Genomic DNA, 18,528 nt, shown 5'->3' with positions numbered 1-18,528 from the left:
GTCATTAGTTTTTCTTGTATTTGATAATTCACTCATGGTGAAAATAGAAAGGTTGACATAAAAAAACCCTGAAATACTGGTATTTTACAATTTAGCACTTACTGTTGTTCAGGTAAGCATTTAAATATTTAGGAACTGTTCATCTGTTGTATAATTAATAACTCCAGAGAAAATTATACATTTTGAATGTGACAACGGTATTTTCTTCTGCTTTAATACATGATCATGAATTTGATATCAAATACGGTGGCATCAAATACATGATTTTATTATGGTACCCAAACATACAAGACATATTACACAGTAATGTCTGTTTACTGCCTTATAGGAATAGCATCGCAATACCTTCCTTTCACTAAAAATGAATTAAACATTATATTAAACTATTTATCAATAATGCTAAAGAAACTAGTTCTTAAATATCGTACAAAGGGGAAAAGGGACCACATTTCTCAGCGGAAATGTCATATGCTTCACACTTTACACTTGGAAAGGTTGTTGCAGAGTGATCATGGCAGACAAACTGCTTTTAAAATAGAGGGTCCACTGGTAGAAGCACCTAAAAAACTAAAGTAAAGATTTCCTGTTTTATATTCTGTTTTTAAACTTTCTTTCTATGTCAGTTATTTAAATCATATGTCAAATTATTATTATTATTATTATTATTATTATTATTATTATTATTATTATTATTATTATTATTATTATTATTATTATGTTATTTTTATAGTTATTTTCTTATTATTGTATTTTAACATTTTAATAAGAACAATTGAAACAGAAACAGTAGCACATTGAGTCATGTGCTGGTATACAATGCTTGTAGAACTTTTAGTCTTTTATTGCACACAGAACCGGGACTGTGTTTTAAAAGTATGGAAACTTGTCTTTCAGTAGTAACAAAAGCAGGTTGAAAGGTAATATGGGATTGAAGACTGTGTTCTGAAAAGCAAATTAACCAGATTTTTCCAGTGTGCTCATTAAGAACAATTACTGTTGCTTATTTTATTAATTGGAAGGCTCTCAGAGCAGGAGCGCCTCGTCTGTTCTGCAAGATCTGGGAAGAAGGGTTTTTACTATTTACTGTCAACTCAGCTAGCCACCACAGTAAAAGCAAATGCCCGCTCCATAATACCACAATCATAGTTTAAAAGTTACACATCGGGTGTATTTACTGCAGATCATAACAGTTCATGTTCTTTCTATTGTAATCTGACCAGACATGTTAAATAAAATGGCTTTGTAAATAAAGACACAATTATGACAAACTTAAAAGCCTAAGATACAATAAATCAAATAAAACAACTGGAAAAAATGAATATTAATGATTAAACACATAATTCATAAGATTGCTGATTTTATTTTTGAACGGTTTAACATAACCTTATAAATTACTCTGATGCTAACTTGCTGACCACACTGATACAATTGTGTTCTTTAATTTAAACAGACAATGTGAATACAATAGCAAAATTGGGATGATTTACCAGTTTTACTGTAAATTGCCATTTAGAGATATCTCAAATTGCATTTTAAGATATCCTGAAATATTTAGAGATATCTGCAAACCATGTGCAGATATATTTAAATGAATTTGAGATATCTGTAAAAAAAACATTTTGAATATATCTTAATTTAATTTTGAGATATTTAAAGATGAAATTGAGATCTCAAATTAATCTCAAATACAGATAACTTTAAATAATGTTTTGTTATGGTACACAGAATCTCTAAATTATTTAACGATAGCTCAGAATGACTTCCTGTTCATTTCTAGTTAGCTCTAAATACTCAAGAAGTTATTTAGCGATTTCACTAAATTATTTCGAGACGTCTTGAATTGAATTTCAGATATCTGAAAATGGTTTCAAGATATCTGAAATCTCATTTAAAGCTCCATTTGGGAAATAATTTTCAGATATCTCTAAATGTATTTTAGATACCTTAAAATGATTTTGAGATATTTTAAACATTTGAAGATGTCTATTGAAGATATCTAAAAATATTTAGAGATATCTGGAAATTATTTGATCTTACAATATTTTGAGATATGTATAAATTCATTTGAGATATCGCTAAATGATCATTTGGACTGCCATACAGACGCACAAAGTTGATCTTGTACAAAATTAAATCAAAATTAAAAACACACTGAATTTATTAAGTAATACTTTAGAAATTAACTCTTGTTCATTTCCCTTCGGCACACGAATAAATGTCACCCCTCGCCTTTAAGAAGCGTAACAGCATATTTTGCGCATGCGCCGTACAGTACGTTACAGGAAACAAAAGGGCCAGCGTGGCTGGAATTTAAAGGGGAAATTAAACAGTGAAAATTAATGTTGTGACGATAAAGAAAACCCAGCGGTCGTTAAACTAGTCCATCGTAATCGAAATAAACTGCTAAGAATCGGAGAGCAGGAGGTGAGTAATGCCATAGCGCTGATACAATTAAAGGAAAAAACGATGATGGAAAATGTATTGTCTGTGATGTTACATACAGTCAGTGCAGAGCGATAGGGGTCAGCATGGTATACTGTACTATAACCATTGCATGCGGGCATTCAGCCCTACAGTGTTTTATTAAAGTCTTACAGATCTGTGTTTACAATGAGTTTTAATGCATATCTTAATGTAATTCTTACTTTACTGTTATTTTTGACGCAGTAAGTATATAACTGATTTTAATGCTGCATCAACCTGTGTCCGTCTGTCTGTATAAAGTGTCTACATACAAAAACAGCCTCTATAAATATTATACTGCAATGTATTAAATACATGGCTAGGAATTATAGGAAACGAAGCCATCTGATACAGTCCGTGGGGTATAGAGCAACTGTTTTATCTGGGGTTACAAGTTTTAGGTAGACCTCTTATTATCAGGAATAATATTTGTATAATATTTTTTTTCCTCACCGTGTTGGATAAGAAGTATTTACTGTACCAGCTCCAAGTCGGTTGGGGTCTGTGCATTGGTTGTGTTTAACAGAGTTTCTCTGCCGTTCTGCTGCTAAATTTGAGCGCCACCAGAATGTGGAGTTACTCAGCAAGCCACTAGTATTAAATATAATACCCATGAAGACTCTGCTGTAATGGTGACACTGTTTAACCCTCGTATTTGGGTTCTCTCTGTGTTAGTTCTTTGTCGAAACTGTGTTGTTTGCAAACAAACGACTCCTATGCACGTTGTCACGTCAACAGCGACAGGAACGTCATGAACTAATAATGAGCGTGTGACGCGCAAGTATGTGCGAAAAGGTGTTTCCTTCAATCTTTAATTCTGTATAACTTCATGTAGATTTTAAACGAAAACAATGATACATTGTGATTTGGCAATGAGTCCAGGAGCTGCTCTTCCCCTACGGGGAAAAAAACTAAACAAAGCACATGTTTACATATATTGAGAAATATAATGTGATATTGATTCATTTATTTCAATATATTGAGGTTACAAAATGTATTCTACAACATATACCAATATATTATTAATTATATTGCACGATATATAAGACACTGTTATATTGTTTTTTATTTGAATATGTTTAGTAAGTGCATGAAACAACAACAAACAGGCATTTAGAGAAGTACAAACCTCTTGACTAAAATTACAATATATTGTATCCCAATATATTTTGACATATATTGTTTTCTGTAAGGGTTTGTTCTCGAGTCTTGTCATAGATGCAGGCTAGATCAGCCAAAGTGTCATATATTAGCAAACACCAGCACTATTGGACAGCAGTGTACTGTCAGCCATATAAAAGGAAACTTGATCCAAAGTGTCAGATTACCCCCATGTGCTAAATAAACAATAAACACATCATTTTAAACTGCTTGTCAGCATTATACAAATTCATTTTCTATATGTAGCACCATGTGTAGCAGGATAAAGAGACCACGAGTGATCTAGCCCATGTTCCATATATCAGTGGCAGGAAACTAGAACTGAAGAGCAGCTCCTGAGCTCAGTAGAATAAAACTGTGCAATTGCAATAAGCCACTAGGAATGACTGCAAACATCATAACAAAGGGAAGGAGACGGTCAAATAAACAAACAAGACAAATTCAATTTAAAGCAAGTTACTCTTAAAAGACTGCCTGAATTGTTGAAGGTAGCATTTTGAACACTTTCTGTATCTTGCAGGTGAAAAAGTCCATGCTGATAAACACGCTTCATGCTTAAACTTCACACTGGCCTCCTTCGCTTGGTAACAAGAACTTTCCACGAAAAAGCAGGGGTTACCGTCGCCAGATACCGGCTCTCTGTTTCCGAACTCAAGACCCCAGCAGCCAGGCAGTGTTTGGCATTCCGAATCCCACTTTTTCCCTCTCGGGCCTTCAAACACAGGTCAAGCCTGGGTTTTTCCCAAACGCCATTCTCCCAGGGTTTCCATCTCTCTTGCGGGGTCTCCAGTGCTGACACCATGGCTGAACAGAGGTTCTGTGTGGAATATGCCAAACGTGGCACAGCCGGCTGCAAGAAGTGCAAGGATAAGATTATGAAGGGGCTGGTACGTATTGGTAAGGTGGTCCCCAATCCCTTCACTGAATCTGGGGGTGATATGAAGGAGTGGTACCACGTCAAGTGCATCTTTGAGAAGTTTGAGAAGGCTCGGGCTACCACCAAGAAAATCGAGGACATTACTGACCTGGAGGGCTGGGAAGAACTGCAGGATGAGGAGAAGGAGCTCATCAACAAACACATCTCAGGTGAGACGTACTTTCAGATCACTGAGACAAAAAAGTCTCATGTTTTGAAAGAAACACGTGTTACAGCAAACATGTATTTTCATTTCAAAGCATGACATCTGGTTGTGCACTTGGCTAGATTCTTGCTTGCCTTGTTTCCACCAAGAAATGTGTTACACTTCCACTTCCTAAGACATTTCACCCCAGAAGTGTTTTGGGAAAGAAGGGCCTTATGGTACAGTTTCAGGTGAAATGACAGTAACAACACTAAATGACAGTGCAACACTAACTGGAAACATGGCTTGCAAAGATTTATTTAAAAGTTTACTGTAACATGCGTTTGTTCCAATACTGCACATTTAAGAACTGTAATGAATGAAATTGCTAACAGGACTTCTGGAATTGTTTTGTTAGTTACAATCACTTTAAATAATGTTAACATGTGTTTTCCTCCGATTCCTTGGACAGACTTGGCTGCCAAGGCTGCTGCTAGCCCCAAGAAGAAGGTCCAGGCCAAGCTGAGCCCTGGTGGCCAGTTGACCTCCCCCTCCACCCAACTGACCAGCCCCTCTCCCCGCAAGTTCTCAGGATTCTCAGGTAGGTGTACAGCATGAGAAACATTACGAACTGACCAGCCTCTCTCTCTGCAAGTTCTCAGGATTGTCAGGTAGGTGTGCAGCATGAGAAACATTACGAACTGACCAGCCCCTCTCCCCGCAAGTTCTCAGGATCGTCAGATAGGTCTACAGCATGAGAAACATTACGAACTGACCAGCCCCTCTCCCTGCAAGTTCTCAGGATTGTCAGATAGGTCTACAGCATGAGAAACATTACTAACGAAGAGGCTGTATAGTCCTAGTAGCGGATTGATCTCAGACTTTGTCAGTGTAACGGGCAGTGTTGTGTGATACACTGTCCTTACGGATTCTGTCCCCTGTCGGTGAGATGATATGAGGTTAAAAGCACTGTAACCATGACTGCAGATGAGCCCGGCTCTTTTGCATAGTAATAAAGGTGATCACTAGTGGTGTGTACAAGGTCGCCAGTTTGTGCCCAGCTTCCACCTTGTTACATCAAGTTGGGTTTTAAAGGATCCCAGTGATTCAACATCAACAAGTCTAAGTTGCTCATTCCATACCCTCACCACTCTCTGTGTGAAGAGGTGTCTACTTCCCTCTGTCCTAAATCTCTACTTAATGGTCTTCATTTCTATGCTGCGCCTAAAGTATTGGTTAGAGATAACGTGGTCAATGCCTTTTAGACCAAGCAAGTCCCTCCTAAATCTTCTTGTTCCAGGCTAAACAGATCCAGTTCCTTCAAGATAGCTTCATAGCTCAGTCTGGGGTTAGTGTAGTTGCTCTTCGGTGGACCCTGTCCAGGATCACAGTGTCTCTTTGGTGCTGAGATGGTTTGAATTGAACACAGTACTCTGAGCAGTCTTACCAGGGCAGGCCTTTTTAATTGCTTCTCCACTCTGTGTGGTTCCTGACAGCGATGACTCTATTACAGCACCAGGGTCTTTTTCTTGGTGTGTACAGATATACTGAGGGTACTCCAGGAACATTTATTGCTGGATAACCCACGGCCACCCTTGGGGGTGCAATCCCCACAGCATTAATATTCATTGAGTGTTCTCCGGGTATGTGGCTGGTGTTGTTGTAACAGACGCATCACTGGCAGCAGCCCCAGTTTTACATATCCATGACATTGTATGGAAAAGAAAGTTGTTCAAATCAACATTGAACAGCTGAATTCAGAGAAATACTGCCTGGAACAGACTCTGCATCTATTTGAAGAAGGCATTGAATGGGTGTAAACCTGTGCTTATAAAATGTTTTTTTTTTTTTTTTTTTTTTTTTGCTCTTTTCTGAAATAAATTGGGGTTTCTCCACCATAGTAGTCCATTTTTTTAGGTACACATTATGAAATAACAAGAACATAATGCTTTGGCCTTCACAGCTACAAAGCCTGGGACCTCAAGTCCGGCTCCTGCCACACAGGGCAGTAAGCTCTCTGCGCAGTACTGTGACCCCACCCATAAAGACTGCCTGTTCAGGGAGTTCCGTAAACTGTGTGCCATGGTGGCTGACAAGCCCAGTTACAACGTCAAGACCCAGATCATCCAGGACTTCCTGAGGAAGGGCTCCACGGGAGGTGAGTGTGTGTGTGTGTGTGTGTGTGTGTGTGTGTGGACTCACAGGGTCAGTTGCATCATACCTGGAATTGCACCACATCTGTAATTGTTTAATTTAAGAAACAAAAACTGTTGTGGGTGCTGAGCACCCGCTTAATACACCACATGGGTGCTTGAGCGTTCCCTGAGGTCTGATCTGAGATCCTTTTACTGGAACTGCACAACTATAACATGTAAGATTACTGTTCAAAGTCACACAACCCTGCCATCGAAAATAAGAACCATTTAAAACTACAGATTAATTCAATGAAAATGCATTTCCCAAAAATTAACAATAAAGTTATGACAAACTAACAGTGGGACACAGGTCCCAGTGTAACTGAAATGGGCATTTTAAGCAACACAAAATTAAAATGTCACAAAACTGTTTTTATAAACCTTATGGGGTTATATAGAGCTTAACAGACGATTAAATCTATCGAATTGTGTCTGAATCACTTGCATGAATACACAGTTGAATTTACTGCCAGCTTGATAGAAATCTTTCAGTTGTTTTCTTTACTAATGAGTCGTCTGAACCAGGGGTCGGCACCACGTCGAGTGTGACGGGCATTTAATAAATAAATAAATAAATAAATCTTGGCCACGGACAAACAAAGCAGACGTTCAATACAATTGTGTGCACGCGTGTGTGAGCGTTTCCTGCCATGGACACTGATACCTCTTGCTAAGTAATTAAAAAAAATAATCCCATGAACAACATTTCATTTTAATTAGCATTTGTATGGGCAGAAGGCTTGTATAATATGTATTTTATATATATATATATATATATATATATATATATATATATATATATATATATATATATATATATATATATATATTAGTAACACGATAGGGAGGGGGTTAATATACTCCCTGCCAAAAACATGTGCGAATGCACATTTGTGTGTTTGTTTGTTAATTGAATTAGATTAGTGTTAATTGTTTTATTGTTAATTGTCCCCTGCACCTGGCTATCATTATAAATTAGAGCCAGGTGCAGGGTATTTAAAGAAAGCAGCCCGTGTGCTTAGGGCTGCTGCTGTGTGGAGGGCCTGGTTGATGGTGCTTTCAACTGTAAGAAAAAAAGGTTCTCTGTTAAAGCCTTGTTGTGTTTTTGTTCACAGGTAAACGGCTTTGCTGTCCTGTTGATAGTTTAGGTTCCTGCTTGTGTGTAGTTAGTCCTCGTAAGAGCTAGGTGTTTATTTTGTGTTTTGTTTATTTTGTTTGTATTATTAAAAGTGTGCGCAAGAGCTAAAACTGCAGCTCTGTGTCCTGGGTCTACGTTTTTAAAGGGGCAACGAACCTCGGAGAGGAAGCCCCGGTTTCCTATACATATATATATATATATACACACACAGACTAGAGGTCGGCACAAGTAAAAAAAAATCTGCAACCGGGTATCCGGATCTTTGTTACAACCAAGAAGAACGCGCAGGCGGTTTGTCAGTGCTTCACTTGAACTGCGTGTTCTTTGGGAGTAGTGAAAAGCATGTTTATAAATGCAGTAAAAACTGAGCCCCAGAATGTGAAATAGTACAAAAACAACCCGGAGTTGTAACTGCAAGTTGTGATCTTTACATCTTCATGATCAACTGACCATCGGATTCAATGAAGTGGATCTTGTAACATGTATGTTTTTCATGATATATAATTTGTACCAAAGATATCTCAGCTTGTATGCATTACTCTTAGCTTGTCTGGGATACTGTGTACTTCTAGATTATTTTAACCAAAGTTTTAAGTGTTAATGTTTTTAAATGACTTTCAGAGTCAGGGCCCCCATCTTACATGTTACCCCTATGTGGCTGTTTTTTGGTGTCCTTTATGTAGGGGTCCCCAGTCCTGTCCGGCAGGTTTTAAAGTTCTTCTTTATAACTAAAGAAATGCATACAAGAAATGTTTTTAAGTTTTGACCTGGGACTGGGTATATATGTATATGTACCTATGATATATTGTATATATATATATATATTATCATATATATATATATATATATATATAGTATAGTGTGTGTGTGTGTGTGTGTGTGTGTGTGTGTGTGTGTGTGTGTGTGTATATATATATATATATATATATATATATATATATATATATATATATATATATATATACAGTACCAGTCAAAAGTTTGAGTACACTTGCTGGAAACTAGTTTTTTTTCATAATTGACAATGTTTTATGTCGTATACGTTACTGTAAATACTTGAAAATGAAAACACATGTTACAATATACAAAACAAAACATAAGGAGTATCAAAGCAATGTTCAAGAAAATTGAAAATTGTCTTTAAATCTTGGATTCCTCAAAATAGCAACCCTTTGCCTTAATAACAGCCTCACAAACACGAGGCATTCAGTTTCACCTGACATGTCTTCACAGCTCTTCTGCAGCAATTCCCAGAGATGTAGGACACTTGTGGGTATCTTTGCTTTGACTCTTCTGTCCAGTTCATCCAATACAAGTTCTATTGGATTGAGGTCTGGAGACTGGGCAGGCCAGGTCATTAGATTGAGTTGTCCTTCACTTTCCTTCTTCGCCAGATAGTTCTTGCACAACTTTGAGGTGTGTTTCGGGTCATTATCTTGCTGAAGAATGAAGGACTGCCCAACTAGCCGTAATCCTGATGGAATGGCATCCCTCTGAAATATGCTGTGATAGCCATGCTGGTTGAGCTTGCCATGGACTTGGTAAAGATCACCAACTCGAGCTGAGTTTGTATTTCAGGTGCAGTTAATTTCCGGTTTCGCAGACTTGTGACTCGAATGAAATTTGATGGTCTTGGCCACAGCAGTTACAGACACTTGCAAAGTTCTTGCGATTTGTCTTAAAGATTGACCTTCATTTGACCTTCATTTCTTAAAGTAATTACAGTCTTTTTTCTTTGCTTAACTGAGCGTATTTTGCCATTTTCTGCTGACTTACATTCAGCAATGACAAACCTGTGCCTTTGCTACCTATATTTACAGTAATCATGGACCCTCACCTGTTAACCTGACAAGTTTATACAGTTAAAAGCATAGATAATCATGAAAACCCTTGTTTCAAGCAGGTGTACTCAAACTTTTGACTGGTACTGTGTGTGTTGTGTGTGTGTGTGTGTATGTGTGTGTGTGTGTGTGTGTGTGTATATATATATATATATATATATATATATATATATATATATATATATATATTGTAACGATTCATCGAATACTGATGCATCATGATCTTCAATAAAACAGTCCGATCCACAATCCTTGGCGAATATACCCTGAGAATATACATGTTATTGCAATCACTCTGGTGAAACAATGTCTTCATTTGCCCAAACATCAATGTTTTTCAACAAAACTTTCAAATATCAAGGTCCCTCGGATTATAGAATAACACGTTTTTATACACATATCTCCAAGCAGAATACATAATACAAAAATATATAACGTTTAAAAAAAAAAAAAAAATAATAATAATAATAATAAAAAAAAAAAAAAAATGCAAAAAGTTTGTCTGTCGTGTAAAATACATTGGAATGTTCCCCAGAGTATTCTGGGGGGAAATGACATAAATTCCAAGATGCTACTGTAAAAAATATATATTGTTGACTCTGTTCCCATAAAAATCAGTAACAGCCAAAAAAAAAAAAAAAAGTGCATCCCACTGAAAAACGCTTGCTCCGAAAGGGTGAAACACAGGGTGAAACTTCGTCTGCCAGCAGCCGTTTCACGAGAGGAGTCGTATAACGCTGAACAAGACACAGATTTAAACTTCGTATTCTTGGGCAGTTTCATTTAGGAGTATACAGATTTATCAAACTTGTGTTCTGGGTTATTCGAGTATGTTATTCTGCATTTGGCTTGTGGGAGTGAAAGAGGATTAAATATTTTAATAATTAACAATCCTCTAGACAAAGTTCTACAAAAAAATCAATAAATATAGATATAAAAAAATACTTGTAGAATGTCATAAATTGCTTAATAAAAAAAAAAACATGTATCGTGATACATATCGTCTCGTGGCTTGTGTATCGTGGCTTGTGTATCGCGATACATACCGTGTCGTGGCTTGTGTGTCGTCTCGTGGCTTGTGTATCGTGATACATATTGTGCAGTGGCTTGTGTATCGTGATGCTTGTCGTATCGTGCTTTTGTAGTTGTAATTGTCAACAAATTCATTTGAAAAAAACAGTAGGTTTGTTAATACAGTCCTCACACGATACCCCTACAGATAGAGCAACGAATCTAAAGCAGAAATCATCTTAAGTAAGGAAGAGTGGTATACAGCCCTTCCATTCTTAAAAGCTCTCTGGCGTACTCTGCTGGAAAAAGAAAGTATTGGTTTTACAATTCAAGCTGCATCGCATGATAACCCTGGTGCCGGGGATGTTTTCCATGGTACCACTGTATGGCTGCCTCCACTATGTTACCGTTGTCTCTTTTGTGTTTGTGCTTGTGGCAGATGGTTTTCATGGAGACCTGTTCCTGACGGTGAAGCTTCTGCTTCCTGGAGTAATCAAGAGTGTTTACAACCTGAACGACAAGCAGATTGTCAAGCTGTTCAGCAGAATCTTCAACTGCAACCAGGAAGAGATGGTCCAAGACCTTGAGCAGGTCTGTGTGTGTGTATCTCATTCTGTGTGTGTGTCTCTCTCTCTCTCTCTCTCTCTCTCTCTCTCTCTCTCTCTCTCTCTCTCTCTCTCTCTCTGAGTATTTCCTTCTCTGTGTGTGCCTCTCTCTCTTTCTGTATGTGTGTGTGTGTCTCTCTCTCTCTGTCTGTCTGTCTCTCTCTCTCTCTGACTGTGTGTGTCTTTCTCTAAATTAGTTCAATACAATATCATAACCCCATCAATACATTTCTTCGGATATACTTGTACGGAAGAGAAGCACTGTAATTTTAGAGTCCCTGATAAATAATTTGTTTAGTATATATTTTGTGTCGGTGTGGTTTGTGAAAAAAATATGTACCTCTTGTTTACCACTGTGAAAAAAGGAGTCATCTCATTGGCTTTGTAAAGTTATACGTTTTAGGATGTAACTTAATTTGAGCTTTTTTATTTCTGTCTTTAGTGCTTTCACCTGAGTTCAGGGTTCTAGCTGCCTGTGTAGATGCAGATGACTAGGTTACTTCAAGCAAAGCATCTTTAAGGAAATAGCCAGTTCCATCTAGTGATCGGACACTTTGAATCAGGTTTCCTTTTGTTTTGCTCACATTACATTTCTGGACACTAGATAGCAGTAGTACTAATATAGAGGCACTTTGATCTAGGCTACATTACATTTGCCTGCAGTAGGCAGCTAGAACGGAAGAGCAGCTCCTGAAGTCCTTGTCGAAGCACCGTAACACAAGTGCAAAATAAAAAGCTCGGTGTTTGAGTAAGAACCAATCAGAATGATTGCATGATACAAAGGGGGTGGTGAAATAAACAACTTCCTCTTTAGATAATACCACACTAAGATTTCTCTTCTCCTCTTGGTCTGACAGGGCGATGTCTCAGAGACAATTCGAATATTTTTTGAAGGTAGCACATCTTTTCCTCCGTCGTCAAAGAGCTTGCTGACTATCCAGGATGTGAACGCGTTTCTGGAGCGACTGTCTCAACTCACGAAGGAAGACGAGCAGCAGAAAGAGCTGGAGGACATCTCCAGGAAGTGAGACCTTCAAACTCAAAAACAAGACATCACCGTGTTCCTGTAACTCCACTTGGTGTATCACATAGACAACAGAAGAAAAATGAATTTGGGGGGGCAGTGACGTCTTTAAAATCTTAAAAGGAGTTGGCAAAGTTAACCCTAACGATTACTTTAAGCACAGCACAGAAACCAGGACTAGAGGAAATTAAGTGTTAGACTTATGAGAGCAGGAAAGAGACCCCCTTTCTTTACACAGAGAGTTGTGAGAGAATGGAATAGGTTAGCTAGCCATGCTGTTGAGACAGAATCACTTGGATGCCTTGACTGATTGGTCTCCTCTCGTTTTGTAAATTTTCTTCTGTTTTTATGTCTGGGTTTTTTTGTTTTCAGTGTTTATTTTGAGTAGTGCAGAAAATACTACAATGTATTACTTTTTAGAATAACATATGTATCACTGAAACATCATTATGTTTTATATCTTTTGTTAAGTTAAGTTTGTGCAATATACAATTCAATTATTTTTCTTGTTGCTAGGTATTTTGAAATGCATTATCGCTAACATCGCTGTATTGTTTGACTTGTTCCAGGTGCACAGCCAATGATCTGAAATGCATCATCCGACTTATTAAGCACGATTTGAAAATGAACTCTGGAGCCAAACATGTGTAAGTACCTTAAATGTTATTACAAAATATCAATGTGAACTGAGTCCCTGAGTGGCTCACCTAGTAAAGGCAGGTTCAGGTGGTGCGCTGGGGAGTCATACGGTCAGGGCAGCGCAGGTTCCTCGCTGTGAGGATAAAGTTAAATATGTACAAACAATGGGTAATGAAACTTAAGGCAACTGTTTATCATTTTGTGGTACCTGTGTATAATCATGGTGTTTTGAGGGGTTAGGAAGGAGTCTAAAGTAGTCTAGCAGTGTCTGTTCTCCCCCCCCCCCCCAGTCTGGATGCAGTGGACCCCAATGCATATGATGCCTTCAAGGCCTCGCGGAACCTAGGAGACGTGGTAGACAGAGTCCTGAGGAACCAGCATGAAGCTGCGAGCAGCTCTGGGCCCAGGAAGATCCTGAGCGTGGAGGCCTCACTCATGACCCCTGTTCAGCCCATGCTGGTGAGGAAAACATAAGAACATTTACAAACGAGAGGAGGCAATTTGGTCCATCTAAGCTTATCCGGTTCTTAGTAACTGCTTGATCTTAGAACTTTGTCAAGTTATTCTTAAAGGAGCCAACTGATTATGCCTCAACAACATGACTGTAGCACATTCCATACCCACACCACTCTGTGTGAAGAAGTGGCTCCTTCTCTCTGTCCTAAGTGAATCGCTGCTTCATTTCCAGGGGGTGATTCTAAAAGGTGGGTGCTGGTTCTAGGTAGTTTAGGTAAGTGGGCTATTTTTTACTCGCATACTAGATGCCAAGTTAGAGGTTATTTTATTTTCCTTGTAAATTTTATTTTTTTAAGCCAGTGGTTTGCTGATGTCAGCGTTGATCAACTCTAATCAAATGGTAGTCACACCAGATACTGACTGGTTTTCTGATCCACGCCCCTACCTTTTTTTTTTTTTTTTTATGGTTTCTGTGACCAACAGATGCATATCTGTATTCCCAGTCATGTGAAATCCATAGATTAGGGCTTAATGAATTTATTTCAATTGACTGATTTCCTTATATGAACTGTAACTCAGTAAAATCTTTGAAATTGTAGCATGTTGCATTTATATCTTTGTTCAGTGTAGACAGGCCCAAGAGAAAGGACTTGGTGTTGTAATAGAGTCATTGCTGTCAGCAACCAGATTGTGGAAAAGCAATCAAATAGGCAGACAGAATCATTGGCTATATAAGTGTGTACAAATCAAAAGAGGCTGTGATGAGGTCCTGTCTTAAGTTCTGGTTCCTACAATACAAAAAGGACATCTCGAAGAGAATCTAGCAGAGAGCAACCAGGGATTAAACGAAAAAGCTTTGAAAATAGGAACTGATTCCTAGCTTACCAAGTTACTCAGTTTAAACTCCGCACAGAAACCAGCCCTGCTCTGACACTGTGAGCTGACAAAGCAGGAAGAGTCCTGTGACTTCAGAGGGTGGTAAACGGGCGACTGAAACGCGTGATTTAGATTAGATGTAGTTTAGAGGATTTTAATATTATAGCATAGCTTTATTATTATTATTATTATTATTATTATTATTATTGTTTAGCAGATGCCTTTATCCAAGCCGACTTAGAGACTAGGGTTTGTGAACTATGCATCAGCTGCAGAGTCACTTACAGCAACATCTCAACTGAAAGACAGAGCACAAGGAGGTTAAGGGACTTCATGTGGAAAAAGTCTCCCAAACTTTTTCCCATTTGAAGGTCCAGGACTCTCAATGAAATTTTGGGGGCCCCAATAAAGAAAGTAGGGTTACCAGACCACTCCAGTGCGCTTGATCCATGACGCAGAGCACTGTGTGTGTGTGTGCGTGTGTATATATATTTTTTTTAATGTGTGTGTATATGTTTGTATATAATTACAGCGCTTTGAGGTGTCTCAGCACACAATAAGAGCTTTAAAAGTTTGATATTATTTGTTGTTCTTCAGTTTTGTTTACAAGCCCTGATCTTGCTGTCTGACAGGCCGAGGCATGCAAGTCGATCGAATACGCCATGAAGAAGTGTCCCAACGGGATGTACTCCGAGATCAAGTACGACGGCGAGCGTGTGCAGGTGCACAAGAACGGAGACCACTTCAGCTACTTCAGCCGCAGCCTGAAACCTGTGCTGCCACACAAAGTGAGAGCCAGCCTCCATCTCCTCTCAGCATTCCCTTTGTTCACTAGAGTGATGCTGTGTATTAGGGAGGGGTGCAGGTCTTATGATCGGAGTGATGCTGTGTATTAGGGAGGGGTGCAGGTTGCTTATGATCGGAGTGATGCTGTGTGTTAGGGAGGGGTGCAGGTCACTTATGATCGGAGTGATGCTGTGTATTAGGGAGGGGTGCAGGTCACTTATGATCAGAGTGATGCTGTGTATTAGGGAGGGGTGCAGGTCGCTTGTGATTGGAGTGATGCTGTGTGATTAGGGAGGGGTGCAGGTCACTTGCTGATGCTGTGTATTAGGGAGGGGTGCAGGTCACTTAGTGATCTGTGTATTAGAGTGATGCTGTGTGATTAGGGAGGGGTGCAGGTCACTTGTGATTGGAGTGATGCTGTGTATTAGGGAGGGGTGCAGGTCACTTGTGATTGGAGTGATGCTGTGTATTAGGGAGGGGTGCAGGTCACTTGTGATTGGAGTGATGCTGTGTATTAGGGAGGGGTGCAGGTCACTTATGATCGGAGTGATGCTGTGTATTAGGGAGGGGTGCAGGTCACTTGTGATTGGAGTGATGCTGTGTATTAGGGAGGGGTGCAGGTCACTTGTGATTGGAGTGATGCTGTGTATTAGGGAGGGGTGCAGGTCACTTATGATTGGAGTGATGCTGTGTATTAGGGAGGGGTGCAGGTCACTTGTGATTGGAGTGATGCTGTGTATTATGGAGGGGTGCAGGTTACTTTCCAGCAGAACCAAAATGAAAGTTTAAAACTGAAAAAAACTGACTGAATTTACCATTATAGACATTTTGTTTTTTAACTGTGACAAATAAGCTCAATACAGTGTTATTGCATTGCTACAGTGAATGCATTCTAGAATAAGACAATGTTGGTAGAATAAAATAATGTATTAAGAGACATGTCCCTTTTTTATGTATTGTTTTCCTGGTACCCCTGTTGTTGCCAGGGTCGTTTGGAAGTAGAACTGCAGCTCACTGAAATGATTTGATCAAGATGTTGGCTTCAAAGCAACTGAGATGATTGGCAGTATTTTGAAATACTTGTGGATGAGTAAACACTTCGAATTTAACATGTCATAGATTTATGTCAGCAAAAAAACAAAACTAGAACTCAGGCCTGCCACCAGCCATCAAAAAACACATGGTAATACATGCCTCGATGGTTTTGGGCTGGTAATACACTCATAGCTGCGCCACTGATGCAGTACTGCCCAAAACCATCTGGAGACATCATCGTGTGATCATATATTCTGACCCACACATTATTCTGTTTCTATTCTGAAATGTCATTTAAATGTTACTCGCATATTCCGTCCGTCTTTAAACCGCACGCTGCAATTACTGTGTTTCAGATCAAACAGCTGAATACAGTTAAATACAATTACGATAATGACATTGCTAGTTCGCTACTAGGATACACTTTCACCCTTTCAGTCCTTGTCTTACACAGCATGGTAACATGTGCCAAGGGAAATCACGATGGAACCTCGCAGGATTCCTAGGTCCCAGTCTGAGGTCGTGTACAAATTTATATAAACAGGACAAAAAAATGTTCTTCTGTGTACTCAGTAAAAGAGAGGTTAAACAGGTATTAGAAAGGTTGCACAGAGAAGCTAATAGGTTAGGGTGTGACTGTGTTGTTTGAGCTGTATGAACTGATTGTATTGTGTCTGTAGATATTAGTGTTACAGAACCCCCTGCAGTGCTTACTAGAAACGCAGTGCTGTGTATTTGCTGTATCCTGGGTTGTCTGTTCAAGATAATCCTGATTGTTTTGATATTTGTATTCTCACATCACAGGTAAATCAACTGGATAACTGTTTTTTCAATTTTTACTGGGGAACGATCGCTAAGATCATTTTTCTTCCAAACATCGCAGTGTGTCCAGATCATGCTCCCTCCTGCAGCAACACCGATGCACTGATTGAAATGAGCGTATTGTAGGAACAGAGAAACAGCTTTTTTGCACTAGCTGGCTCATCGAAGAACCTGAAATGTGCAGTTTTGAAACGTTTATTTTTATTTTAAATCATGATATCTGGTACTGCATTAAAGAAAGTTCTCTGTTTCTTTGACAGTCTCAGTTCCGCTTTTACTTCCTGGGTCATTTTACCTCGGCACTGTCTTTTGGGTCATATTGCTGTCAGGTGATCGAGGAACCAAGTGTTTGGTGTAACACAGAAAAGCCATTGAAGGGTATCACCTACCAGGTGACTAAGCAAGTGCAACACTGACTGAAAGCAAGGCTTGCAAACTGATTTCTTTAAGTCTACTACCGGATATCATGCTTTACAATGAAAATATGTGTAATATAAAGAGCGTTCTGTGTAGCTAATGGAAGTGCAAAACAGCTAAGTGATTGTTTTGTTAGCTACAATAATGGATCCTAGTGAAACAGCATGCACTCCATGGCTAGGTGACCCATCCAGCCCATCACCACTGCCCTGCTTGTTTTCCAGGTGGCTCACTTTAAGGAGTTCATTCCCCAGGCCTTCCCTGGGGGGAACAGCATAATCCTGGATGCGGAGGTGCTGCTGATCGACACCAGCACCAGTAAACCACTGCCGTTCGGGAGTCTGGGGGTGCATAAGGTGAGGTGCTCCACACGCTCAGAGGGACATGAATTGAGGTGGGAGTTCACTGGGCAATGCTCTCAGAGGGACATGAATTGAGGTGGGAGTTCACTGGGCAAAGCTCTCAGACTGACATGAATTGAGATGGGAGTTCACTGGGCAATGCGCTCAGACTGACATGAATTGAGATGGGAGTTCACTGGTCACTGTGCTCAGACAGACATGAAGTGAGATGGGAGTTCACTGGTCACTGTGCTCAGACTGACATGAATTGAGATGGGAGTTCACTGGGCAATGCGCTCAGACTGACATGAATTGAGATGGGAGTTCACTGGGCAATGCGCTCAGACTGACATGAATTGAGATGGGAGTTCACTGGGCAATGCGCTCAGACTGACATGAATTGAGATGGGAGTTCACTGGTCACTGTGCTCAGACTGACATGAATTGAGATGGGAGTTCACTGGTCACTGTGCTCAGACAGACATGAAGTGAGATGGGAGTTCACTGGGCAATTCGCTCAGAAGAACGTGAATTGAGATGGGAGTTCACTGGGCAATGCGCTCAGAATGACATGAATTGAGATGAGATAAATGTATGAGTCAAGTATGAGCCACTGAACTGCTGAATTGCTGGACAGTCCTTTAGAAGAGTCAGGTC

The 18,528-nt window shown here is 39.4% G+C and overlaps 1 protein-coding gene across 2 annotated transcripts in view; it reads left to right on the top strand.

Moving 5' to 3' along the window:
- The first annotated feature begins 2,287 nt into the window (after positions 1-2,287).
- Positions 2,288-18,528, top strand: part of lig3 (ligase III, DNA, ATP-dependent) — a 31,153-nt gene continuing 14,912 nt past the window's right edge. For both annotated transcript variants that reach the window (XM_041236612.1, XM_041236611.1), the window contains exons 1-10: positions 2,288-2,424; positions 4,145-4,710; positions 5,158-5,286; positions 6,649-6,843; positions 11,310-11,461; positions 12,333-12,499; positions 13,069-13,146; positions 13,429-13,597; positions 15,103-15,258; positions 17,755-17,886. In XM_041236612.1, the coding sequence (XP_041092546.1) occupies positions 4,176-4,710; positions 5,158-5,286; positions 6,649-6,843; positions 11,310-11,461; positions 12,333-12,499; positions 13,069-13,146; positions 13,429-13,597; positions 15,103-15,258; positions 17,755-17,886 (1,713 nt within the window). In that variant the 5' untranslated portion in view covers positions 2,288-2,424; positions 4,145-4,175. The remainder of the gene's footprint in view (positions 2,425-4,144; positions 4,711-5,157; positions 5,287-6,648; positions 6,844-11,309; positions 11,462-12,332; positions 12,500-13,068; positions 13,147-13,428; positions 13,598-15,102; positions 15,259-17,754; positions 17,887-18,528) is intronic.

This window comes from Polyodon spathula, chromosome 41, assembly GCF_017654505.1.
Source record: "Polyodon spathula isolate WHYD16114869_AA chromosome 41, ASM1765450v1, whole genome shotgun sequence".
In the NCBI taxonomy this organism is placed as follows: Eukaryota; Metazoa; Chordata; class Actinopteri; order Acipenseriformes; family Polyodontidae; genus Polyodon; species Polyodon spathula.
Note: the sequence above shows the minus strand (reverse complement) of the source record. Positions and strands in the feature narration are given on the sequence as shown.